General features: G+C 40.9%; 1 protein-coding gene across 1 annotated transcript in view; it reads right to left on the bottom strand.

The window, feature by feature from the left end:
- Nucleotides 1-3,483: 3,483 nt before the first annotated feature.
- The window catches only part of GUCY2F (guanylate cyclase 2F, retinal), a 99,960-nt gene continuing 76,257 nt past the window's right edge, over nt 3,484-27,186 (bottom strand). Inside the window, exons 11-19 of the mRNA XM_007992542.3 lie at nt 26,240-26,388; nt 23,829-23,992; nt 22,854-23,046; nt 19,430-19,604; nt 16,161-16,259; nt 13,107-13,201; nt 7,083-7,171; nt 6,902-6,990; nt 3,484-3,899 (exon numbers count right to left, since the gene is read on the bottom strand). Coding sequence (XP_007990733.3) covers nt 6,903-6,990; nt 7,083-7,171; nt 13,107-13,201; nt 16,161-16,259; nt 19,430-19,604; nt 22,854-23,046; nt 23,829-23,992; nt 26,240-26,388 — 1,052 coding nt within the window. The 3' untranslated portion in view covers nt 3,484-3,899; nt 6,902. The remainder of the gene's footprint in view (nt 3,900-6,901; nt 6,991-7,082; nt 7,172-13,106; nt 13,202-16,160; nt 16,260-19,429; nt 19,605-22,853; nt 23,047-23,828; nt 23,993-26,239; nt 26,389-27,186) is intronic.

The following is a 27,186-nucleotide window of genomic DNA, read 5'->3' as shown; positions in this document are numbered from 1 at the left end:
ATCTGTTTTTGACTTGTTAAAGCAAGTTCTTATTTACTAACTAGATGGTAACTTTAAAAGGATAGCTTCTCCTCTCAGAATCTTCATATTCTACTTCATACTATAACAGGGTTGATAGTTTCCAAAGGCCCTACCAGCTCTATGCTTCTATGTGTATATTCATTTGCTTGGAATTAGTCACCTTTGAAAGATCTTTAGTGGCAACTGGAGCCACTCTAATTTATAGTGAGCCAAAGTGAATATATAGATGAATGGTCACTTCTGCTTCTCTCTTTGAAAGCGATTCATGGCCTACAGCAAATCCAAACTAGAAAATAAGTAAGATTGCAGGGGTTTTACAAACTACTCTAGAAGAAACACAAACAACACACAAATAACAGACATATAATGTCTTATAAAAGGTAACTTGTGTCCATGTCTATGGTCTACTCACCAATTATCTTGACCCAAGAAAAAGGCATGGACCACAGAAGGGGTGAGAGAGAATTCTATTGCACAGACTCCACTATTGTAATGGGCTATATTCAACCGGTCAGATGGGAAATGCATTGATTAGGTCCACAAGCTTTGGCTGGAGAAGAGGTTAAAGTAAAATGGTCAATCCTCTGTGGACTTTTGGCTAATTAATGCTTACTTGATTCAACTGAGTGTTTAAGTTACGTTCAATTATTTGATGTCACATAGATGTGACCACCCAGTGAATGAAGTATTACTGTTTGGCTGTTTGCCACCTCCTACTCCTTGGAAGTTGATTCCAGTTGGATTAAGGACAAGAATGTAATTATATGAGTAGTTTGGTAATAAAGTTGTTTATACTATGTCTAAGACAGGGTAGGAAAAATGAGAGTCCTTGCAACAATACTTCTTGTTAGAGTTGCTTTATGTAGTAAACCAAGTTATGGCCCTCTGATGAAGTAGATAGCCATCTGCTATCTCCTCCTGCTTCACTATCCCAAGTGCAAGAAAGAATGACTGGATCACTGAAAGCTTCCCAAAATCTAAACAGATTCAACTTCTACCATCAAAAATATGAATAATATTGCCAACAATAAAATAAAATAAGAGCAAAGTGGGTAATTTCAGAATCAGCTGAGTTCAGGTATTCTTTGGCTAGGTAGATGCTATAATAACATGCAATAATCTATGAAGTGAAGCCAGACAGGGAAGATAGAATAAAGGATCTAAAGGAATTTTGAACAATCCTAACTTCCTGTGTGCCTTTCTGTGTTTTTCTAAATTTTCTACAATGAACATATATTGCTGCTGAGGTCCATAAGGAAAAAAAAAATCTAAAGAAAAGGACTTATATAATTCCCCATGGGATGATCACTTTATTAAGTTATGTTGTAAAGTACAGTAAAACCTCAAATAAGCAAAACCTAACTTGCAGTCCTTTCACATTTGGCTTTGTTTTTCCAATAATTTATTTTTAAAAGATAAATCACAAGAAAACAAGCAGATATGAGGGATGTGATAAGACAAATTTAAATTTGTTTGAAAACTTTATTTGAATTATTTTCTAAATAATTTATTTTATACAAGGAATACAAGGGTACTTAGGAAAACAACTGGGAAGAAATTTTTACTCCCTCTTAATGACCAACTCAAGCCAGTGTGCTAGTAGCAACAGACAAATAGAGAAATAATCAGCTGTATGTGAGAATCATGCTGTACCTCACTAAATAAATCAAATAGTATATGAGAGTAGGGAATGGTTTTTCTTCTGATCAGATAATTAAAGCACTAAGAAAAATTGAAGGAAACTTAGTTTTGGTCAATGCAGAAGGCCTTAATGAAAAAGAATCTAAAAATGGATGGAATAGTTTTACAAAGGGCCTCATGATAAAATCAAGCAAAGGAAGATGTGATCATGAACAAGACAGAATTAGTAGGCTTGACAAGATAAACTTGGTTGACATGCTGGACTAGAGAAATACTAAGGAGGGAAATAGGGGATAGGATCAGATACAAAGTTAGGAATCACTCTCAGTGGGTTTTGTTGCTTAATAAAAGATTTTGGCTGAGCAACGTTCATTTTGCACGCCCACGCTGGAGCTGTAGGTCCTAGGGCTAAATAACTGAACTGTGTTTGGGAGAATACAAATTCATGGAGGATCTGGAGCTGCAGCCCCACTCCCACTCCCTTGCCCTCAATTATCCTTCCATACGTATACTGCAGGATAACCATCTCTGGAAGAAGAGAAACTTTTTTATTGCCTCGCCAAGAGAAGATTCAAATCTTGGAGCCCTTTGCCCTAGGGCAAGAGAAAGAGAAAACAGTAAGTATGCCTTGTATATCCTAGACCTTTCACAGGATTTCAATACGAATAATTCCAAGCCCCACACCACCACTATATTCCATAAACAGCTTGCAAATTCCTCAACTTTCCTGGATTGTTAAACAAATAAACATTATTACATTTGTCGCCCAAACTTCTAGTTAGGTCTTAAAAGCTCAGCTTTTGACTAAGACCTTGATAAAAATAGAGGATGATATTTTATGTGTCCTTCTCTGATATGTCTGGAAAAAGGAGTTAGAAACTCAGCTCAAGGAAGTTGAAAGGTAACTTAAGCCTTTTCTGCGTCCTCTTGAACAGCTTTGGCATAGTAAATAGACCACCTGAGGCTGGCAGAAGTTGGATTCTGTTAAGAGATAAGTAGTCCAAGGGCCTTTGACTGAAGGTTGAAGGAAAACTGCTGGGAAGAACTTTTGACTCTAAGCTCAGATTCAGGGTGAGTTGATAGTGGAAAAATTAAATAATAGTGAGAAAGGTATCAAATTATACCTTAGGCATTTATTTCTTTAAAAGGGGTTGTACTAAAAAGAATTAACTGCTTTACTAGCTGATATGTTTGGGTTCAGCTGTTTTAATAAGGAGATTTTTTTAATATAATAAACGAGAGGAAAAGCTTGCTTAACTATTTTAAACATGCCTGAGACTTAAGCCTTATTGCTTTGGTCCACGTGACTGCGGCAAGCCACTGCCAATAACTCCTTGAAAGTGGAATCTGGAAAACTAAAAGCATAAAGTAAAAACAAATGTTCAAAGGGATTTATTTTAGGAGAAGGGGTAGAGGGTTGAAAAGCAGGGTGAGCAGGAAAAGGGAGGGAAAGTACAAAACTTTAAGGGAATCGCTCAGTTCAATCCATTTTTATATATTTTACCCTGACAATATATCTTACATTTATTCTGTCATGTTTAGAATACTACCCTGAGTCCCAATGAAATACTCATCTAGCAAGGACAACCCAATTATGTTGCCTAACTTAGGAAAAGAGACCGTGACAGTTTCGGAAAGATTTTGAAAAATGAGCAATAAGGAAACAAAGAATCTTCTTAGCCTTCAGTTATCCAAACAACACAATTAACCAGACTCTTCTCCCTCCTTCTTCCTTATGCATTCCAGCCAATTGAGGTCACAATAGACTGGGATTCAGATGTATGTTTGTGCAGGTTTTTTTTTTTTTTTTTCTGGCACTAATCTTATAGTATCTGAGTTATAAATTATGTTCATTAAATACTTTCTAGAGATTAAAACAAAATGAAAAAGAAAACATAGTGCCTCCTACTTTTTTTCTGTGAAAATAGAGAGCTTCTCATCTTCATCCAAGTTGGGCCTGCTACTTTGGAATGACTAAACTTGGAGGTGGCTCTCTACTCTTCAATAAGGTTCACATCTATTGCAGTTTACATTCATACGGCCTTGCTAGTGATAGCTGGGTACTGAGCGAAACTTTTAAAAATACTTCCCAGTGTCCTGCTCACACCGGAATTAGGTCATCCTCAGAGGTGTAGTCATTCACTAATTTCTTGCCCAAGCAGAACAATTTGTTGAACTGAAGTGAGCTTTTCCATTGCCTCACCAAGAGAAGATTCAAATCTTGGAGCCCTTTGCCCCTGGGCGAGAGAAAGAGAAAACAGTAACCATACCTTATATATCCTAGGCCAAAACAGTAAGCATACCTTATATATCCTAGGCCTTTCACAGGATTTCAGTATGAACGATTCCAAGCCCCATACCACTATTATATTCCATAAACAGCTTGCAAATTGCTCAACTTTCCTGGATTGTTAAACAAATAAACATTATTACATGTGTCAGATTTACATGATTAGACATTGCTATTTACAAGGGTTTTACAAATTTAACAAAAAAAAGAGGGCATGTTAATATACAGGTGGTCTCAACTTACTAATGAGGTACGTTCTACACATTTATAAGTTGATGATTTGGAACTTGGAATGGCTTCCTCCATAGTAACAGTGCTATATGTGTGGTGGTCAGGTTTCTAGCCAGTCCACAAAGGCTGATTTAACCCACATGGAGCAGAGTTATATTAAAGCTCTTGTGGGGGTCCTGGGTCCTGATAGCAGAAGGAAAATGTGCTTTCTCTCCATTCATTGAGTCCAATAAAGACTCAAAAGGCTTAAAAGAGGTGGAATCTAAGCTAACTTTTCCATCTTCATACTTACTTTCACCGTTTTCCTATTTCCCAGGTATCTACTGCTTTTGTGTTAAACCAAGTCTGCCAGTGTGACCCTTCAAATCTATTTGAAGAATAGATTCTTCAAAACTGCCAACTTCGCCATTTCTCCTTGTCCTAATCAAAATAAAACTGCCAAATCCTCCTGAACAGTTAGCTCAGTTCACCTTCATTATGATATGGGTGATTAATTGCTTCTCACCCTCAAAAAAGCACATCTATGATTAAAAGAGGGGGCTTGTCAGCCCAAAATTAACCCCAGTTGGTGAAATGTTAGGGAAAGTAACCAGATGATACAAAAACCAGGTTTGAGAAGTAGTGGATATTTGGGGACACAAGGTAAGAGTTATCAGGTAGGGCCCTGCTTGAGAGGCAGCCCCTATAATCACTTCACCAAAGCTGTGCCCCCTTTCATAGCAGTTTTTCATCCTTCCTGTCCAACCTCACAGGGCTCTCTTAAAGGTTTCAAGTTTTTCCTCAACATCTCTTACGATGGTGGCAGCAAGTCAGTGGCATTCATAGGTGTCATAGGTCTTTTGTAAGTTGGGTCTATCCCAGTGTCAGCCTGTCAATTCACAGAAAGTTGGAAACATTCTGGAATAGGCGGTGTTAGCAAGTAACAGCAATATAGGCGTGCTTGGCTTTAGGACAAGCCTTCTGAAATTTGTCAGGGGTGTACTTCTTGGGGACTTTTGTGATTTGTATAGGCCAGCAAGGCCATGTGGTCAGTTAACAGGCTGATTGAAGTACATGTGTTAACAAGGCCAGGACCAGAGGTGGAATCCTCTCTTGACCCAGTGGCTTCGATCTGTTCCATATATCTACAGTACACAGAAGCTGGCCCTCTGTCAAGGGGTTCCAGATGAGTGAATTTACAAATGACCTAAGCAACATTCATCTGTATGTCAGGAAAGCACTACCAAGCACACAGCCAATGACGGTGAGTTGCAGTATTTTGTGCTGCAAACTCCAACACATTCTTAGGAATGGATGGGTTCTTGTACAGTGCCTCCAATGCCACACTACCCTTCCAAAGGGATAAATCCTTCAAGAGCTTCCAAACACTTTCCTGAAGAGAAAGAGGGGGGGGGAGAGGGAGAGAGGGAGAGAAGGAGAGAGGGAGAGAGGGAGAGAGAGAGAGAGAGAAAGAGAGAGAGAGAGGCTAGAGAGTATGTGTCTGGATCTGTGTGTGTGTCTGTCTGTGTCAGAGGTTGTTCCTGTGTTTCCCTACTCAAAGGAAAGAATGGTTCTGGAAATTGGAAGACTGTAGAACAAATCCTGGCCCCAGGTGTCAGGGAGCCAGAGGGTGATGCAGGAGGCTGCAGAAGAGCCACACACTCAATACAGAAGCCTTTGTAATGCATAAATGTTTACGACTAGTTCAGGGTACCTGTTATTATTGCAGAAGTGAAGATGCACTGGGGTTTCCTTAGGACAGGAACAGTCACAAAGAATCAACAAAGTCATCAGAGGCCAGTAGGAGAATATGAAAGTATGTGGATGCCTTTAGTAGTTGCTGCTAGAATTGTGATTATTCTGGGACAGGTTAGAGAACAAGGGAGCAGGAGTATGTGGAGATGCCTTAATGTTTACCTTAGAATCTTGTGATTTCCAAGGATATGTGGAGGGAGCGAAGTATTTCAGGGTCAAAGTTTCCATGGAAGAGAGAATAAGAAAGCAAGATTTTAAAAAAGAAAAAAACAAAAAGCAAACACGATAAAGAAGATAAGAGATACTGAGAAGAGACAAAGAACACAATGGATTCCTCAGAGATAAATATGGATAAATATGTGGAGAGAATTCCTGATAATTAGGTGGTTGTTGCTGCTTCAGAATTGTACCATCCTAGTAGGGGAGAAAGGATGGGAGAAATTGTCCTGAATACAAGCCAGGCAGTTAAAGAGTAGCCAGTCTTATTTTGCTTGGCAAGGCCAACCGTGAAAGGGATCAGGCAGTGCCTCTGGAGGAAATGACATAAATATCCCCTCCAAGGTGGTCTTGCCAACAGATCCCAGGAATAGCAGGTAGTCCTATTACTATTGCCTAGACAGATTAAGTCTCTAAAGATCTGATGTGGCTCACCATGTGGCCCAGGTGCTCAACAATAAAAGAGACAGGTGTACCTACCTGATAACTGGATAGCAAGGCCAGCTTTGTTAGCATTCAAATGTGTTGTCAGGGCAAGAGGCAAGGGTCTCTCTCGGGCCAGGGCAGGCAACTTCCCTCAAGTGCAGTTCACCCTGCAGCAGGCCTCCCCACAACAAGATTTTCACCCATTTTATTAGACCGTGGAAATTCTCCAGCTCCATCACACTATGCCAACAGAGTGTAGGCTGACACTGGCACGCATGCCAAAGGAAGCCCCAGATTCGAAAATTTGGCAAGCTGCTGTGCTGTTTTCCTCCTGGCTCTTACCTTATGGCTTGTTTCTCACCAACTGCCTTTCTGCTTTTCTTCTTTGGAAGGCTGCAATTTCCACCGGTTGTAGGCCATGGCCCACTTGCCTGCAGGGCAGGCGAGACATCAAATAGGTAGTGAAGAAAGTGTGGCAGAGTATGGCATAGGAAGACTCCAATTAAATGTGAACTCCACTTACCCATCTTTGTCCACTGGTGGGGGCACAGGAAGGGGCTTCGTGAAGCCTTTTTTCCCAATCAGCCAGAAGGTCTCCTCTGTGCCTTTGCCCTTATCATAGAAAACATGAAAAATCTTAAGCATGTTATAATCAATATTCCAAAAGGATACAAGCATTCAGGTTGGCTCAGAAATTGCCTCACCACTCCCTGGAGTCTTCCTCCCTACGGGGCTGAGCCAGAGCAGCCAGATGAAAAGTGAACACCATATCAAGCTGTCATCCAGATCCTTTGTCTCCCGCCACCATATAGCTTCATCATTGGGAATGTGTGGATGTTTGGCTTCACAGCAACCAAATATCTGGATGCCCAGTTGAAGATTTTATATATCATTTGTGCCCTGATCTTTTGGCACTAGGCAAGCCATTGTCTTCTGTATCTAGGGTACATATATTCAGATTCTACCTACCTCCTTACCCTCTCATTCAATGGCTCTCACCAAACCCATAAAGAGAGTAGAAATAGAAAACAGGCTGTTAAATTTTAAGTCTAAATTATCCTGGCTATTTTGAGAGGTCTACATTTGTGCAGTGTTCTTTTCTTCCAGCCAAGGGACTCTCACAGGTAGGGCAAGACCCCAAGTTGGCCTCCATTTATAGCTCAGTTACTTGGTTGTCAAGAACCACAGGTCTAAGAAGAGAAAAGGAGTGTACACTCAAGCTAGTCACCCCAGGGCCTGAGTGACGACCTCAGAGGAGTCAAATTTTCTGCCACTGTTCTGCCTTCCTCTCTTTCCAGTAAACTTTCCTCTCAATGTGCTTCTCTCTCCTCCTTTCAATTCTCTTTCATCTGTTCTCTCATTTCCTCTAATCCATAAGAAAAAAATGTGTTTACCAAGACTGAGGAAAGTAATGGGATGTTTCCAACTCATTAATCTGAAATATGGTCTCACTCTCAGCAGCTCTCATTTGGAGCAGTTCTGAATTGTTTAACTTAGAAATTCCAATTAGATTTGCCCCCTTTAAATATCAAATCCACTGTTCCCTATTTTACATCACATATACTTATCCCTTAATAATAATGACAACGACCATAATAATTAGCACATTTAATTGGAGAATCTCAAAGCATTTTGCAAATATTTGATTCAAGGCTTGAACAAGCCTTCTATGAGGCAAGTAGAAAGAGCATACCACTATAGTCTAACCTCCATTAACTGGCATCAGACTCTCCCTAAGTCTCAAACAGTTCAAATAATTGGACTATTTGAGCCTACTCTGTTTTCAGAAGAGGTAAACAACTTGAAAATATATTCCTTCACTCATTCTTTCATTTATTCCACTCCTCCTGTGCTAGGGCTGGAAATACAGAGATGGCTCCATCCTTAAGGAGCTCACAGTATGGTTAAACACAACCACTAGGCCATGTTTTAGGCCCTAAACACATTAAGCCCAACTCTTCTGCTTCCAAAGCTTTTTCTTTTTACACGGTACCTAGTGTAGTATCTTATACAGACAGTTGCTCAGTAAATAATCAAACTGTTTCATTAATTGAAACTCTCAGCCCTTGTGCACTTGGAACAAGGTGCCATTGGATCTTATTTTGGAAAAACATACTATTAAAGTTCAAACTCAAGAGTCCCCCGCCCTCAGCCATATTTGACTGTTTGTCTTGAGATCTAGAGGCTATCAGGACAGCATGCCAATCTCCAAGGGAGCTTTGTAGATGCCAGAATTGTCCAAAGATTTGGGTGGGTCTTAGGACACACTGGGATGCCAAAACTAATGGTTGCAAAAGAGGATGGAAGTGTTATGGACTCAGGCAAGCTTCCAAATCAGAGTATGCAGGGGAGCTCCAGGGGCCCTCTGAGGTTTTGGAGCCCATCCAAAAGAATTCTTAGAATCCTAGTTCTCTGTTTACCTACCTGACTTCCACAATTTTGCTAAAGGGAGAAAAAGAGAGAAAACAAGTATGGCAACAACTAAAGCCTGAAGCAAACTCTTTGACCCAATATCAATCCCTAAGCAGTCCTAGAGATCCCCCAAATAATAGCATCTTACTTTGGCATGATGCTTCTGAGACATTTTGGTATCTCCGATCTTACTTAATCCTCACAAAAATCTAGAATATAGGTTAATTATTAATCTCATTCTGCGAATGGGGACACTGAGGTTCCTGGAGATTAAATGACTTGTCAATAAATAGGCACAACTGGGACTTGAACCCATCTCCTAGACACCAAATTTTAAATGCTCTTCCTTCCATACCACAAAACCTCTCCAACACACTGGAGTCAAAAGGCAGATCTAGAGGCCAAAAAGCAACGATTGGGAAATTTGAAGCTTGTGGGATTAATGAGCTTCCTGATAACCATAAGTCAGATGAGGCCTCGATGTGGACAAATGAAAGCACGGAGAGAGGGTGAAATTACTTGTCTGATGTCAGACATTAAGTCAGTTATGGGGCAATAATTTGAGGCAAAATTTTCTGACCTTCACGGATCTGTCAGTACAATCTCACCATTTCTTAATTCAGTTGCTGGTGTGTGTGCATGCGTGTGCTTATATGTACACGTGACTGCTTATGTGTGAACGCTAGGGGTTGGGGTATGAGTAGAAAAGATTGGGGAAAATAAAACAAACACTAATACTTAGGAACCTGAGAACCAAATACTGTTTAACCCCAGAATTCAAAGACAAGTTCAGAAAGTGCCCACCTCTAGAATGTAAATTAGTACAGCCATTATAGAAAACAGCATGAAGATTTCTCCAAAAAGTTAAAGTAAAATTACCATATGATCTAGCAATTCCACTTCAGGGTATTTACTCAAAATATTGGAATTAGTTTGTCAAAAAGATATCTGCACTCCCATGTTCATTGCAGCACTAGGCACAATAGCCAAGTTATGGAATCAACCCGTTTATCAACAGACGAATGGATAAAAAAAGTAGCATATACACACAATGGAATACTATTCATCCTCTAAAAAGAAAGAAATTCTATCACTTGTGACAACATGAATGGAATTGAAGAATGTTTGCTAAGTGAGATAAGCCAGGCACAGAAAGGCAAATACTGCATGTTCTCATTTATATGTGGAATCTAAAACAATTGAATGAGAGTAGAATGGTGGTTACAGAAGCCAAAGGTGGGTGAAATTAAGAGATGATGGTGTAAGAACACAAAATCTGTTCAGTTAGACAGGAGGAATACGTGTGATTTTTTTCAGCTCTATTGCATATCATAGTGAATATAGTTAATAATGTTGTACATTTCAAAATCACTAAGCGAATGCATTTCAAATGTTGCCACCACAAAAGAAATGTTAAGTATTTGAGGTGATGGATATGTTAACTGGTTTGATTGAATTATTCCACATTGTATTACTAAATCATAACATCACTTTGTACCCCATAAAAATACACAATTATTAATTGTCAGTTTACAATAAAAAATTACAAAGTATTTATAAAGTGTCCACCTCTGACAACAACAACATAAACTGGCTGAAGAGCAATTATTTGAGAAAGTCTCCCCAGAATGTAGCTCTACCTAAAAGCTTCTGGTAAATACAGCTGATAAGCCTAGATATATACAAAAATCTCAGCAAGGAGCTCCACACTTGTCAGAAAAACAGTGACTGAAACAGGACTCATGTACGAGAAGAGGTAATACAGTGACTTATCACTAGCCCATCAGGAGAGAAATATTGAAAAAGCAGAACTGGCCAGCTAGGCATTGATAATTTGTTGCCAGTATAGTAGAAGAGGGGGTTGAAGTGGGCAATGGGCAGTGGGCACAAGAGGCCGAGCTTCTCATCTCTAAATGAGTCCTCCCCCAAGCTACTTCAGCTTCCTCACTTTGTTCTCTTTCTTTGTAATCTCAACCCAGCCAATTACTCAACTGCCCTATGTTCTCCTCTCTCACCCAATTAATCCATGTTTTTGATTCCACTAAGGGAAACAACATAAAGTGTCATCAACCTAGTGGAGGAGATGCGGTAGGGGGAAGAATGTTCTTACTGGATACAAGCCTTGAGCCCAAGAGAAAAGGCTTTAATGGAGGAATTTCAAACATCAGTCAGTTGGAAGGAAAAGACATTTCTAGCCATCAACTTTGAAATCACACCAGGCTCACCATCAAATGTGATATTTCTGCCCCATGTACTAGAGCAACTCTTGCTTCTAGTAGCACAGAGTAGATAAGGAGTGAAAATGTTGAATAAGAATTTCTGAAGTGTGCTGGTGACATGGTCTTATTGGGGGTATATTGCATGTCCCTGGTGGACCAGAAACCCCATGCCCCTCAGCCCCTATGATGCAATGTACGACACCTGTTTCTGGTGGTGAGGTAGAGGGTACACACACAGAAAGGATCCCTCCGCCTCTCCTGACCTTTCCTTGGGCCTTACTTCCTCTCCTCTTCCTTGTTCTCATTGCCCCTTCCTTTCCTCTGAGGCTCCCTCTTCTCTTCCCTCTTAATCTCTCCTCCTTATAAGGACCCTGACACTACAATAACCCAGGCCCAATGTGGCATCAGGGAAAGGCTCCTCTTCCAACCTGCTACAAAATGTTCCCAGATTCCCTGGGGTTGAGGAAACCATGAAACTGCAAAGGGCCCTTTTGAAGTTAAGTCCTGATTTTGTACTTGAAATACCCAAAGATGTGAGTGCTCCTGAGCTGAATTTGTGGGACAATAAAAACCATGGGGACAGGGATGCATTTTCGTTTTTCAGTTTCAAAAGTGGCAACTCTTTGGTTTTTAAATGAGGGATCTCTGCCCAGCAATGCAGAGGAAAAGGTCTTCAGGAAACCAAGCTGCATTTCTACCCCTCTGTTGAAATATGACATAATGTATAGAAGGATCACAAAAGCTTTGGACAGTTAGATTTGCTGCCCAAGTAATATCCCTGTCCCCATCATTTCACTGTCTGAGTTCTCTGAAAGAGGTGGGAAAGGAGCCTCTGTCCCCTTGTAAGTGACTCATCCAACCTACTGGAAGATACTAATAACCTATTGGAAGGAAAAAACTAGGACTCGCCATAGGAGGAAGTTATCAACGAGAATTAGACCTTCTAAATTTTGACGTCTAAAATCTAGCTGCATGTAACCATTTAGAAAAGGAATGCCAAAGTCAGAAGCTAATTGTGCATCACTTAGTGCCCTGCTCTTGCTTTACCCAAAAATAATCACTGAGAAAATCATCTTCATGGAGCATGATGTCATGGAAAGTTCGCTAAAAAGGAAGTCAGGCTTCCTGAGTCTTGACCTGATTCTGCTATCAGTTGACGGTGTGACCCTGCTCAAACTACTTCACCTCTCTGGACCTTGGTTCTTCATCTGAAAATGAGGGAGTTAGATTGTTATATCACTGAGCTCTCTTACAACTGGGTCAACCGGTGGTCTTTGGGTCATTCAGAAATAGATAAATAGAATGTAGTGGAAATGGCAAAAAAAATAAAACTAAAATTATTCTAATCCTATATCTCAGGTCAAGCGATAACTCTAACAGGGAAAAAGGAGTTACAAAATGTTTGTCTTTCATAGAAACTGACTTTGTTCCTCCTGGTTTCTTAGGGAAAGAAAACGTCTCTCTGCAAATAGTGTGCCAATGGGTGCCTTTCACCCAGGAAGGGTGGCCACTGAGAAAGTGAATAGAAAATCCAAACTAACAAATACTGTGGCTTATTGAACAATGGCTGGCACTGCCAAAGAGTGAACAAATGCAGGTTAGAAAATGTAAATAATAGTGCAGCTCATTGGAAAGCCAAATTTTGTGCAGTTCTTTAAGAGAGAAAGATACAACTTACAGTCTGAAAAATGCAGAAAAAATCTCAATACTCCCCCCCACTGTAGCCATATTTTAAAGAGAAGAAAATTGAGGCAAAATGGAACAATCTTTTGGGAACCCCAAATGGGGCTGAAGATTCTGCCCAAGTTATAGCTCTGAGTATCAGACTCCCAGGTAAACTCTTTTAGGAGACCATGACCTCTCCAGAAGCAGATGTATCCAAATAGTCTGGCTCAAAAAACAAAAAGACATTATACCTTGAGTTCTGTTCTTCCTCGAAGCTCCATTTCATAGCCCTCACTCAGATTTTGAAGAATTGTAACAGTGCTGAGACTGACATGAATGCGATAAGCTGCAAAAGAAGGAGAGACATGATTTGAGCTCCTTTCTTATTGGTAAAATTAATGAAAAAATATCAATGTAATAAATGTCTTCACTTGTAAATGGACTGGACCATCAGCAACGTGCTGAGAGAGGTTTACTTAGGGTTTCACAAGAGGTGGAGAGGGAGTGATGGCCTTCCTCACCAGGTCCAAATAAGGCATTAGTTGTAGCACCTATCAGCCTCCTAGACACTATCTCAAATGAAAGGCCATGCAATAGGAAGGTGTTAATTTAACTCAAAGGTTGAGATGGAGAAACCAGCATCTACTGTGCTCTCGGCTGAAACGTGACGTCATTTGAAGAAAGTTTGACTTCAGCAGTTTCTTTCACAGGCTGCTACTATGGCTGAACTCTCATGCTTTACGTATCTTAAGAGGCAAAAGGATGTCTTTTTCATATGCATTCTTACAACTATCTCTCAACATTGCTATACTGAAAAATAAAACATCAATGAGAAATATGCCAAGAACTCTTTCAACAAATATTTTGTGAAGACTGTACATTTATAGCTGACCTTTGGGTGGGGGCACCTAGCTTTGTCTACACATGAATGTACTATTTTCCAACCAATGATCTCAATCTGGGATAAGAGATTTACATGGGGAACTGCCACATTAAAATTTTATTTAGAACCTAAGAGTAATTATTTGATGAAGAATAATCACTTGTTCACTCAGGTAAGATCCTTGACATTTCTAAAAACTGTCACCCCATGAAGCGAGACCTTGTTGAGGTTGAGTCTTAAATAAAAGTCCAAGGCTAGTTTTCACACATGCTTGAGAAAATCATTAAAAAAAAAAAAAAAAGCTGATTACAACCTGAGTAGGAAGGCATGGCTTGAGAGACCTGCAAGGATTTTCTGCTGCGTATACTCACAATGACGTTCTTTCTCTTGGTAGCTCAGTACTGTTGTTTGTTTGTGTCTTCCTCATTAACTCATGATCACCCAAAGCCCTTATTCAAAAAAGGTTGTCCTATTCCTAAAATATACATGCCCAGCCAGTATATTCCTAGCCAGTCCTATGTGTGCATCCCACAAGCATCTGGTCTTCAGAGAACCTTTCAGTAATCTTGATAGTAGGGAACACACAGCTTAAAAGAGAGATAGCTCATACCAACGACCATCCACTTGTATGGTAAGGAGAATCACTCCAGGGCTGGGTCACGAGTCACTTCCATTCCAGAATCTCAGTGGTTTCAACTGAGCACAAAGGAGATATTGATGAAATAATGTTTCTATTAACAGATGTGTGGCATATCCTGATTTCATATCCAATGTGAGGAGAGGCTACCTCTCTACAATCTCCATTCAGTTGTAGAGCTTAATGTCATATTTGGGTCATAGTCATTAGCTTTTAGAAAAGCACATTAACCAGCTCCTTTAGCACAGAGAGCATGTGTGTATACTTCTTTGTATGCTTCACAATAACTTCCTTGCACAGTCAGTGCTTAATAAACTCCTGCTGTGGGTGATTCACTCTATTTTCTTCTTCCTAGCTGATCACTGGGCAAGGAGCTGTCTAAATCTCAAAATTCAATTTCTGGTCTCAACTTTGTATTTCCAATGTGAAATGTGTGGAGTTTTCCCTGGTTCAGACCAGAATATGACTTCAGCCTTCTACAAGCTTACATCAGTCCAGAATACTGTGCCAAATCTGCATTGCAGTTCCATGATAAATGTCACTTCATCTTGGGTTGCACTTTAAGAGTAAAATCATATGCAAAGCCATATTCATGCAGCAGTTCCTGGATGGCTACTTCCACGGCCTCTGCCATATTTAAGGAGTTTGAAGACTTTCCCAGATGTCAGAAAATTTATTCTGACAACAGCTTCTAAGTTCCATACTGCCTCCTTAATCATGGCTGCACAGGCTAGATTGACTAAGACTGGACCCATTGTGTAAGCCTGTTTCTACACATGAGTGATGGGAAGTGGGGTCAGACAGGGCACCACCCACTGTTATACAGGCCACCATAACATCAGGGACTAGGTTTGAGTATATTGCTGAAGTTTGGGGAGAACTTTTCTTGCCAGAGCTAGAGCTTCTAAGGGCTTAAGTGATTTCTTCCCTTTTTTGGTATAAAATCCATGAAAACTGCATATAGAATTTACTGTTATTCTCTATGCTCTTCCCATAATAGCATAAAAAATGCTTTGCTCAACCATGATATAAGCAAAAGGCACATTGTGATTCTGTAGTGGCAGTAAATAACCAAGTAAGAGTGGAGCCAGCATCTTACAAACAGACAAATGGCATATGGTTTGTACAGTTTTCTTTTCAAAGAAGCAGAGAAGAAATGGTATCTTTGATACCATGCCTGTTTTGATAGAAGCTAAGGGTTTTATATACAGGGAAGTTGCAATAAATTATTTCAGAATTCCAAGCTACTTGGATTGAGGGATTATTGCTAGCTAAGTTCTAGAGGGCTATTTGACGAAGCCAGAACTCCTGGGGTCCTAACTGGTTCAAAAAGGGGACTGCAACAGCAAACAGTAGGCAACTGGGAGGCAGCTGGCTTCAGTGTGTCTCCACAAACTAGTTGAAAAACGGAAAATGTCAGTCCCTCATGTAGTTCTTTTCTCAACATGACTCCCACAAACCCACAAGCCCGGCCAATTTTTTTCTTTACCCAAAATACTATTTTAGTTGTTTTTATCAAATTGAGTGGCTGTTTTGGTGTCACTTAGCTACAGCTTCATTTCTAGAACAAGAAAGTACATGTTCAGTCCAACATCACCCCCTACTGGTTTGCCATTAGAGACCAGGAAAATGTGTGATAAATCTCAATCTTCTCAAATTATCTTTTATTTTTCTTTAAAACATTAAAACATCAAGTACCCTGCTCTCTTTCATGTCTGTGAAGAAGAATTACCTTCTCAATAGCAGGATGGTGCCATCCTATCCATCCCTCTATTAGGTACTCACGTAAGCCTGTTGATTCCATCCGAGAAGCTGTGTTCACAGTGTCTCCAAACAAGCAGTATCTGGGCATGGTGAGGCCCACCACTCCAGCAACAACCGGCCCTGTAGAGTAGCAGGGGGTTGGAATTACAGTCAACAGGTACGCACCCAATGCTAATAGAGGAATGGTACAAAGAGGAAGGAATGTATCTTTGTAAAAGAATAAAAGTTGCCATCATATAGCTCTGGGAATCTGAAGAAAGACATAATGAGTAATGAACTCTTTGCCCTACAAGAAAGCAAATTTATAACAGTGCAGACATGACTGCCCTTCTGATTTGTACCTTTGTTCCAAGTAACAGTTACACTCGAGATGCTTATATCTGTCAACAGGGACAAAAAAGTATCAAACCCAAACCAGAAAGGCCTGGACAGGGACTCAGGGTCCAAACATGTTTGTTGTAAGGAAAAAAATGTAATTTTTCTCGTGCCTTAGCGTTGGAAGAAAGACTTTCATGGGTTTATCTGGCTCCCAAACTGTGTCTATCAAGAGAATTATTCTAAAAACAAATAGAGTTCATTTTCAATTGTCTGTATTGGGGCATGGAAAAGCAGTATGTATAAATAATCAAAGAATATTTTGCATTTAGAATTTTTTTGTTCTTACATTTTAATATGGCTGTGTTAAGTGTTCAAGGTAATTGAGAAAACTTCAGCAGCCATACTGAAAAGTCAGTTTGGGAGTATCCAGAAAGTTCTTCACCTTCACCTTTCTGGTTTCTGCTCTGATTTTTTTTCCTAAAAACAGATGGGGGTCTCACTATATTTCCCACGCTGGTATCAAACTCCTGAGCTCAAGCAATCCTCCCACCTCGGCCTCCCAAAGTATTGGGATTACAGGTGTGAGCCACCATGCCTGGCTTTCTGCTCTGTTTTTATGGCTCAGCACCAAGGAGAATAAAAAAGAAAAGTAACACATAGTCTTAGTTCTCCAGGAATTTATAGTCTAATTGAAGAGAAGATACTATCAAAGAGGAAGCAATTAAGCAGTAACCCAAGACAACATATGGCTGAGGCAAGAAGCACAGACAGAAGTGCTATAATAGTTCAGAAAATGGGGGGAGGTGCTTATTAGGACCTGACTCAATCAAGAAGGGTCCAGTGGAGAAGGTAGGATTTGATCTAGGTCTTGATGGGTAAGTAAGATTTGAACAGTGGAAAAGAGACATAAATCAAAGGCCTGTGGTTGGGACTGAACATGTAATTTGGGAAGCTCTTAGAGAGAACAGTCTGCCTAGTTCACATGGCTCGGGAGAAACTGGAGACAAGGTTGGATTAAGTGGGTTGTACAAGATGGAGGATCTTGAACCACTAGAGAATTTTGAGCAAGGAATTACATGATCTTTTTTCTCAGATCAGTGTATAAAATGCACTGAAAGGGGAAAAAGTAAAACCAGGAAAAACCTTTAGATGGCTGCTGCAGTAATCCAAGCACAAGGTACTTAAAAGGAGGCAATGATAAGAAGTGGATGGCCACGAAGTAATAAGAGAGACATAAAAGAATCAACAGACTTGTTGGCTGTCTGATTGACAACCATGAGAAAATTGCCATGGGCTTGTGAGTTTATGCTGATTTGTGGAAAAAGATGACTTGAAGTTTTAAATATGTTAAATTTGAAATAATGGTGAACGTTTCAAGAAAATGTAGGCTGAGGGGGGTTGGAAATATGAAACTGAAGCACAGATGACAGATGAGGGCTTTTCTCTAAAAGAAAAAATCAAACACCTGCTATGTGCTAAGAACTCTGGATACAAACATGAGTAAGATATGCTTCCTGCCACCAAGGAGCTTAAAGCCTAATGGAAGGACAGACAAGGAAACACAGATTATGCTGATGACTATGAGAAGGATGGATGGTAAGGGGCAAGAGTGGAAGCAAGAAGATGCTATTGCAGTGATCCAGGCGAGAGATGTTGGTGTCCTAGGCTTGGGTTGTGAGAGTGAAGAAGAGACAAGATAGATCAACACATATTTAAAAGGTAAAGTGTTCAAGACTTAGTAGTTAGTTGAATGTTAAAGGTCAGAGTAAGGGAGGAGTCAAAGAGAATGACTCCCAAGACTAACTGGAGAAACTAGGTCAATGGTGGTACCACCAACTGAAATAGAGAATAAATATAAGAAGAGCAGGAAGTTTGTATGAGTAAAAAATAATTCTGTTTTAGATGTGTTGAGTCTAAGGTCCATGTGGAACATTCAGGTGGGCATATCAGCAGGAAGTTTGATATAGAAGGCTGAAGCTTAAGTGAGAAGACTGCACGAAAGCTGTGGAGTTGGAAGTCATTAGCGTACAAGTGGTAGTTAAACCACAGGTATGAATGAGATCACCCATGAGAGTATGTAGGAGGAGAAAAAAAGTGCATCATGACAGAACACTGGAGAATACCAATATAAGGGACAAATAGAGACACAGACTGTGGTAGAAAATGAAAGTCAGGTTGCTGTGGGTTGAGTAATAAATTAGAGGTGATACATGCAGACAGCAAAGAGATCACAAGACTGAGAGCTTTGCAGAAAATGTTAGAGAACAGGAAGAGTCAAGAGAACCAGTAAATAAAGTGAAAAGCAGCATTCACAGAGTGAGGAGCATGTCATAAAAGCCAATTGAGAAGCGTTTTAGGGAGGCTTGTCATGAATTCCAGATGCCGCAGAGGTAAAGGCAGACAAGAATTGGGGAAAGTGGTGAGAACTGAAGTCAGATTGCAAAGGAGCTAAGGAGGGACTGGACAGTGAAGAAATGGCACAGTGGATGTCATTCATTTTTTTAAAGAAGTTTGGTAGGAAAGGGGTAAAAAGGATGGGGGAAAGAAAGGAGCCTAGAAGAGCAGAGCAAAGAGAAAAAGGTAGGGAGTGGATACAGAAGCAAGAGGAGCTAGTAGGTAATGAATATGGGAGGAAAATAGTTCCGAAGTTGGGATTTTAATTAATTAAATGAATTATCCTAACTACAAGATACACTTGTTGATTTTATAGCATAGTCAAACATGGAAATATTGCCTCTAACCAAAATGGTAGATTAAAAGGGTTTAGTACCTGGAACAAGGAGCTGCTGCCCACTGTGTTAGTGCAGGTACTGGGAGGAGAGTAAACTTGGGTAGGCATAAAGGAATTATGCAGCCCTGGACACCTAGATAATCCAGTGGCCAGGGATCAATGGAGAGCTATCCTTTTCCCTTTTTTTTTTAGTCTTCTTAGAAGCACATGAGAATGTTTCCTTACTTTAACTGGTTATTACCTGAGTGCAGGCCAATTCGAATTCGGACTGGCACCTCTGGCATGTGCCGCATCTTGAAAGTGCCCACGGAGCTCAGGATATCTAAGGACATGTTTGCAATCTCAGCTGCATGCCTACTGCCATTCCTCTTCGGGAGGCCTGAAGCCACCATGTAGGCATCTCCAATGGTCTCTACCTGGGAATTAGGAAAAATAGAATTAGCAAACAACTTATTTGTGCTTTTTTTTAGCACAGAGCTGTAAGGGTATAATGGAGGCCAGGTGGTTTTGTTGTAAAGTGAGAAAGGCAGAGAGGGACTGTCAATGATCCACAAGTCTGGCTGCATGTTAGAATTGCTTAAGGAGCTTTATTAAAAATACTGAAGTCTAGGCCCCACACCAAGAGATTCTGAAATGAGTATAGCTACCTCACAGGCTCCTGATTGACCTTAGAAAAATACTAGGCTCTGAGACATTTGTGGGGAAGAGAAAAGGGAGATTTCTAGTACTGTCCCTAGGGTGTCCATGGGGGAGCATCCTAGAAGGTGGCTATGATGCTTCCCAGCAAACGTTTCTATAGATTATTTGGGGTAAATAAGCTAGGGTAGCCTTAAGGAAAATATAGGGAAAGGGAAAGGAAGAACAAGCCTGTTCCCTCTGCTTTGCCTTGCTAGTATGATGAAGTTAGTTTTGCTGGCCTATTGGGTATAAAAAATTAGTCTCTTCCCACCAGTTACCTCCTCCTCTCCTACTACTACCTCCCTGAGGAGCAGCAGTACTGGCCCTCAACTGCTTTGCAGGGGATGGTTAGGGCTGGACACTTGAAAAAAAGGGAAATCTATGCTCCTCGCCTTCCCCACAGAAGTGCGCTCACTGTTTTAGATAACCAGTAAGTTGAAACTTTTTGGGTAAATCCAAAAAATAACTAAGCTGAAGGGACTTTTTGTGAAATGTGCCAGTCAGACTGTGTTACTACAAGTCTGAATCCAGTTAAAACCCATGTGTTCCTGGAGAACTGCACCCACAGAATACAACAGTTAAGAACATGAAACTCTGAAGTTATACCATCTTGGTTAGCATTTAAGATTCAACACTTGCAAACTGTGTGGCCATGGGTAAATCACTTAATCTCTCTGTACTTCAGTATCCTTATCTGTACGATAGTGTTAATGATAGTAAAAACTTCATAGGGTTTTCCAAGGAATAAATAATGTAATATATGTCAAAGCATTTAAAACCTGCCTATTAGATAATATATATTTAGTTCAAGCTATCACCATCATCATCATCATCATCATCATCATTATCAAATAGGTATGTCTCGAAACTAGCCTTGGAACTGTGGGTATGATTCAGCTCCAGAGAAAGAAGTTTAGCAATCAGCAATAGGCTCTTCATCATGAATTTCTATAGCCAATAACAATGATCCTTTCAATCTATAGGACTTTCTGTCTCAAAATGTTTCCATCCAAGGTCTCCCTTACCTTGTGCAATTTGAAGAATGGATACCTGCCCTCATGTAGGCATGCCAGCCTGCACACAGGAAGGAAGGATTACCATGTAAATGCTATATGGAAGGGGAAAGTCAGTGGCTGGCCATTATCAGAGATTAGTGGTTGACCCTTTAGCTTTGATGAGTCAGTCACCCAGGAGGCCCCAAGGATATGGATGAGGAGATTAGAAAGAGCAGGGAGCATGGGCATGCATGGTCTTGGTGTGCAGACTGCTGTGGAAAATTGAGGGTTGCTGTGGAAATTATCAGTCAACGTAAGGATGCTGAGAGGGAAAAGGAGGTTTAGAAAGGGGTGCGATTGAGATGCAGATAGTGGCAGGAGAACTGAAACGGAATCACTAACTTCATAATTCTATAGTAGCCCTCCATTTCAGATTATCCATTCCATTTCAGATTATCAAGTACCGGGGGGGGATGATTCAAATTTTACAGGTAAAGAAAATGAAAATACAAATGAGTTTGGTCATTTGCTGCTGGTTCGATTTTTATTTCCTTTGCACTGTGTCATTTTTAATAAACAGGGCTGAAAAAATAAATTTCATTTTTGGATTTATATAGCTTTGCTCTGTTCTGGGAACAGCCCATTAACTCCCTACTGCAACCATTAAGTACCAAAATATCTAATAGCCTATTGCTAAGACCCCCAACAATTGTCTGAACAGAATCAGCTGGATTGATTAAACTGGTAGCTGTGTTACAGCCCACGCTGAATCATCTTTGATTTTAGTTTCAACTGAATTAGCTTTCAGTGATTTGTTTTTCTCTTCAGGCTGCTTGAGTTCAACAAGTTAAGACAGGTACTCTGATTCCATGGATTTTTCCTGCATCATGGTTTCCATGTGTGCTTCTTGATTAGCTTGTAGCTCCTGCTGATTGACAGGTATGATGTTTATTTCTGAGCCCTATTTAGATGGCTTGGCCTAGCCCTGAGGCTCCCTATCTGACCTGAAAAGGCCCTGTCTAATCTGAGATAAACACACTTTCTTGTGTGTGATTTGAGAGCTAGAACATTTCAGACTACTGTGAAGAATCCAATGAATGGAGCTACTCATTCTCCAGCTCTACTTTGGTCCTGGGATAGAGAAGCTGTCTAAAGTTTAGGATGCCTGGGGCATCTTTCTTCTTCAATAAGACAAGTATCCATGATGCAGACAACGTAGAAATGTCCCTGCACAGCTTTGAGATTTTTAGTCATTTTTTGCCTAGAGACAAGACAACATATGTAAACAAAGGTGAGGAAGCATGGCACCAAAATTAGTCAATGTAGTCATTTTGCAAACTCTAATAGAGTGACAATTCACAGGCTGGAGGAGTGAGAGAAGGTGGAAACAGGGGCTTGCCACCCCACAATTAATCACTTCCCCAGACCTCAGACCAATAGGCAGCCTTTCAGTTACCCTGTAGCAATCCCAAAGAGCCTCGAGTCTAATATTTCTCTGCTGTAATGCCAAGTTCTCTCCCGTATAAAACAGTACCTGAAGGAGGAGACCAAATTTTTATAGCATGTATTAGATCTACACAAACCTTACCAAGAACTCTGTAGCAGTCACCAACTATGGGCAAAACACCAATACTTCCTCTTTATCCCCTTCAGTGCCTAGTAGAGTACTGCCTACACTGTGAGTACTCAGCCACTGATGTGCAATAACTCTCTTGGTCCCAACATCTTCTTAGTCCCAATTCTAGAAAAAAAGTTCAAAAGAAATCTGACTGGCAATCTTTTGCTGGGTTGAAAGTTGTTATTTTGTAAATTACATGCATTGTACCTGGCTTTCATTTCCAGTGACATACCAAGGGAAGGGGTGTACTATTTAATTTTTTATTCCTAAATAACAATATTCCATAAATTTTATTCTTCAATTTTGGAATACACATGGATGGGCCTCATGTAAAAATTTCACTATGGAATATATTTTCCTGCTAATTAACCTACCTTGTAGACATCATGACTGCCAATTATTGCATCAAAGAGTGTGTATAGGTCATTCAGAAGATCCACCACCTCAATGGGCTCACTCATGGCTGAAATGGTTGTGAAGCCCACAATGTCGCTGAAGTACAAGGTGACCAAGTCAAAGCCCTCAGGTTCAACTGTGCAGCCCTTTTTGAGAGATTCAGCAACTGATCTGAAAAGCAGACACAGCTATTCCTAAGATGACACTGGTCTCCCGTCATGCCACATCCACCTGCTAAAAATACACCAAATAAACCTCTAAAAACCACTGCTAATAAATGATGAGGAAGAAAGTGTTACATCGATGAAAACATTAATTCGTTCATTTATTCTACATATAAGTTTTAAGTGCTTACAATGGGTCAGGAACTATGCCAGGTGCTGGAATACAGCACTGGATGAACCTGGTCTGTGCCTTCATGTGGAGGTTTTTCAGCTCTCTAAATGGCTAACTCAGACACCTGGGGAATGCTCCCAGGTGACTGCCCTTTCATGAGGCTAGTTTCCTTAATTATCTCCTAGAAGATCACGTTACAACATAATAAGTAAGGTGCCCTGGAAAACTTGGAAATTTTAGCAACAGATAAGGTTTTCAGCTAAGAGAGGAAAGACCTGGAAAAACAACCTTGCTACTTTCCTCTAGGAGCTCAAAGAACTGCTTTCTTTTAATCAGTCAACCTCCTAGGAAAGTCACGAAGTGATATACAGAAAAATCAAGGCACAAAAACTTAAATGACCAGCATGATCTACAGGTAGTGGAAAATTAGGATGTGTGCTCTGCTCCCTTGGTTTCCAATTTTACTTTGATTTGAAGGTGTGACTCAAGTCCACTAGAGGGTGCAGGACAAGGGGAGGGAGCAGTTAGTTGATGGGTAATTTTTTCTTTTCTTTTTTTTTTTTTTTAACAGAACACACTGTTATAAGGATTCACACTCCTCAGGTGTTCTCACATACGGCGGTAGCATCTGTGTTAGAAGCTTTTCCGTTTTCTGTTTTTCAATTTCCAGCTCTTCAGTCCGCTCCCGAATCAAATCTTCCAAGTTGCTAGAATATTGCTCCAACATCCGAAGCATAGAATCAATGATATTGGTCTTCTTCCCTTTATTAAAAGTTTTAAACTGGAAGTAAAATAGAAAAGGGAACCAGAAAATGCTTATTCCTCAAACTCAGAGATGATGGAGCAGGTCCCCTTATCACAAATCCATTCCACTAAAATGCCAGGGCAGGAAAGGTGAACCCAGATATAAATAGGAAAAGTCACCACCCATCCTCACTGTCACCCTGACCCATTTACAGGGCACTTCCAGTGCACCTCTGCCCCCTCCCCATCCCCGCACACCAGTAGTTCTTCCCCTACACTTCTGGTTCTTTCAAGCCTGAGCAAAAGTGCTCTGAGCAGGCTCCTTCAGTTCTGAGATGCTATTATATGCATAGTAGCCACTTCTAAGACAACAGGATTTGGTCTTGAGCCCAGGCCAGCTGTGTGTGAGGTAAGGCGAAAGAGGGCCGAAAGTGCCGTTTTACTCTTCTGGATCATCAGTCTACTAAATCATTCTCATCTTCAAATGCCACTGTGTCGCCAGTTTTTGAACAGTGAGAGGTTCCTCAACCTCTTACAGAGGGCTCCAGATCCACATGATAAAATCAACCCCTATTTCTTACCATGGAGGTCCAAGAATAGGGGTGTCCTCTAGCACCTGTCCTTCGGTCAGTCAGAGTGATGTAAAATTCAACTGATTTTGCCCCCATTCTATGCCCTAATGCCTTAGAGATGTCTGCATGTCACGAATTTTCAATATGCCTTTTTGGGACCTTGACTATCTACAGTAACAGGGAGCTAGGCATAGTATTAGAATCATGAGGGGTAGCCCCTCTATACTGTTATAGCCAACATGCACATGACTGTGTTCACAACAACAAAAAATCGGAGGTGGTTTTGCTAAGCAGACATCTAGGGCTCTGTCCCAGTGAACCTTTTATATATAGCTGGGCCACACATGCTCCACCTAGCACCCAATGCCCCAAGGCCAACACTAGGAGTTTCCCTTCTGAGCCTGGTTCACATCCGCAGGTTCATCCAAGTCCTGGGGATAACCTTGTAGCCAGTTTAGATCCTTTGGGCTCCCCCTATTGCCTAACCCAGGGAACCTCCCTCTCCTCCTCCTCCTCCCACTTAAGTGTTATTAACTGCAGGAAGTTAGGAGGCTAGCCTTGTCATCAGACAGCCTAAACTTCCACTGAAGCATTTTAGTGAGGGCAGCTATAGCAATGTCTTGTTTGAAAGTCTCATGATGTACACTCCCCCTATCTATCACTGGCTTCTCTGCTGCCTTCTGAAATAACATCTCTAGCATCAACACAGGGGCAAATGCTCTTTCTCCTGCCTCATGGTAAGGTTTCAGAAATTTGACCTTCATGGTCCTTCGCCTTTTCCATACTATTGAACACCTGTTTGAGTGTCCTCAAGAAACTTAGCCGGGCTAATGGAGGCATTGTTAGCTGGGGACACGGATGACTTCATAAGCAGGGCCACTCAGGCTTTCAATCCAACTCTTTCTTTCTTTCCGCCTCAGATACCTGCCACTCATAAAGCATCTCAGTGCTGTACTCCAGCCAGGCACAAAAGCCTCTCTGCCAGAGCTGACACAGCACTCATGGTGAGCACCCTTAGTTTTGGTGTCCTGTAATTTCAACAAAGCCTAAACTGCATGGTCCAACATTGGAATTGCACCTTAGTTTCCACAGCAGGGCTCACTCTGTCCTTTCCTTCACTCCCCTTTCAATCTCCACCTCTAGGGAAAGAATCACCCTCTTTAGAAATTCAGTATCTTAAGGAGGAAGGTTATCACTTTTCATGTACCCCATTGCCTGGGAACTTAAGGAATTTCCTGCTTTTGCACGCCACATTTGCACTTTCTCTTTCTTCCATCTTGAACACCAGAGTTGAATACCAGAGTTGAATACCAGAGTTCTCTGGTATCCCCAAAGTAAACATGGCTCTGTGAGGAGCCCCATCTATTCCATGATACCCATCATCTAATAGTTTCAATGCCATTGCCTTACAAATGCCTAATGGTTCAATTCCATCTCTGAAAGGTTGATTAGGTCAGATTGTGGATGGTCAGGAACAGAGCTTCAGACACAGAAGAACACTAGAACCAATCTTTGGGCTCTTGGAGGATGTGCTGATGACACTCCAGCACCAAGAGCCTCAAAGTAGCCACTCCCAGGCTGTTTCTCCGAGAGGAGTGCCCTTCCCCCTTGCAAGAGGTTCCTTCCACAATATGACAAGGACTAAGGAGTTAGCCTTGTGTAGGTTGACTTCAGGAAGGCTCCTGGGCAATGATAAGATTCAGAGTCCTTACCTGGTTAAATATTTCATCAAACGTTGGTCGTTGTTCTGCAGCCTCAGCCCAGCACTGCTTCATCAGCTGGAGACATTCTGGAGGGGCGTGCTCAGGAGGAACTACTGGTCTGTACACAGGAGGAGGCTTCTTAAGTCTGTTTATGATTTCTGTCCAGATGCAAGAAGAGAAAAGTTTACAAATCATGGAAAAAAGGACCAAGATTTGGCAAAGATAACTGACTTTTAGCCAAGAAGGGGGGTAGGTTAGCAGATAACACAGAAGGACCATCTCCTTTGCTCTCTCCTTAGGTGACCTGAATATAGATTATATTTGAGCAAAAGCTGCATCAGGCAATGGGGGAGGAGTGAGATATTAATCAGTTGGACTCTTGGTATCATTTAGGCACAACTTTATTCTGTTTCTGCTAGGTTTTAGATACTGCCTATCTGATGTCAACTCTAATGCTCTAACTTCAGTAACCTGGCTCCCCTCAACCATCCCCAATCATCTAAGCCGTCCAATCCCCACAATAGACCCACTTAACTTTCCTTACAAGCCCAGGCCCAGCCCAGGTCCAGGTCTCTACCTTGTGTCTAGGCAAAGGGAATTAAGAACTACAGTAAACAGTTCAAGGCCTCATGAAGATCCTCCTGGTTGATGGTCCATGAACTCCACTTCCAGTAGAATATTTCCTATATACCAGTAATGTGCTGAATACTTTGCATGCATTATTTCACTGTATTCTCACATACAAACAGGTGAGGTAGGCACTCTTATTTTAATTTTATAGCTAGGGAAACTGAGACATGAAGAGAGTAAGTAACTTACCCAAGGTCACATGGCTAGAAAGTGACAGAGTTCAAATTTGAACCAAGGAATCAATCTGTTACACTGTCCTGCTTCCAAATGTCTCAGACTTCAACTGGGAATTCTTAGACTCCCTATTCAGACCCAACAGCCATTAG

The sequence above is a fragment of the Chlorocebus sabaeus genome, chromosome X (genome assembly GCF_047675955.1).
Source record: "Chlorocebus sabaeus isolate Y175 chromosome X, mChlSab1.0.hap1, whole genome shotgun sequence".
Classification (NCBI taxonomy): domain Eukaryota; kingdom Metazoa; phylum Chordata; class Mammalia; order Primates; family Cercopithecidae; genus Chlorocebus; species Chlorocebus sabaeus.
Note: the sequence above shows the minus strand (reverse complement) of the source record. Positions and strands in the feature narration are given on the sequence as shown.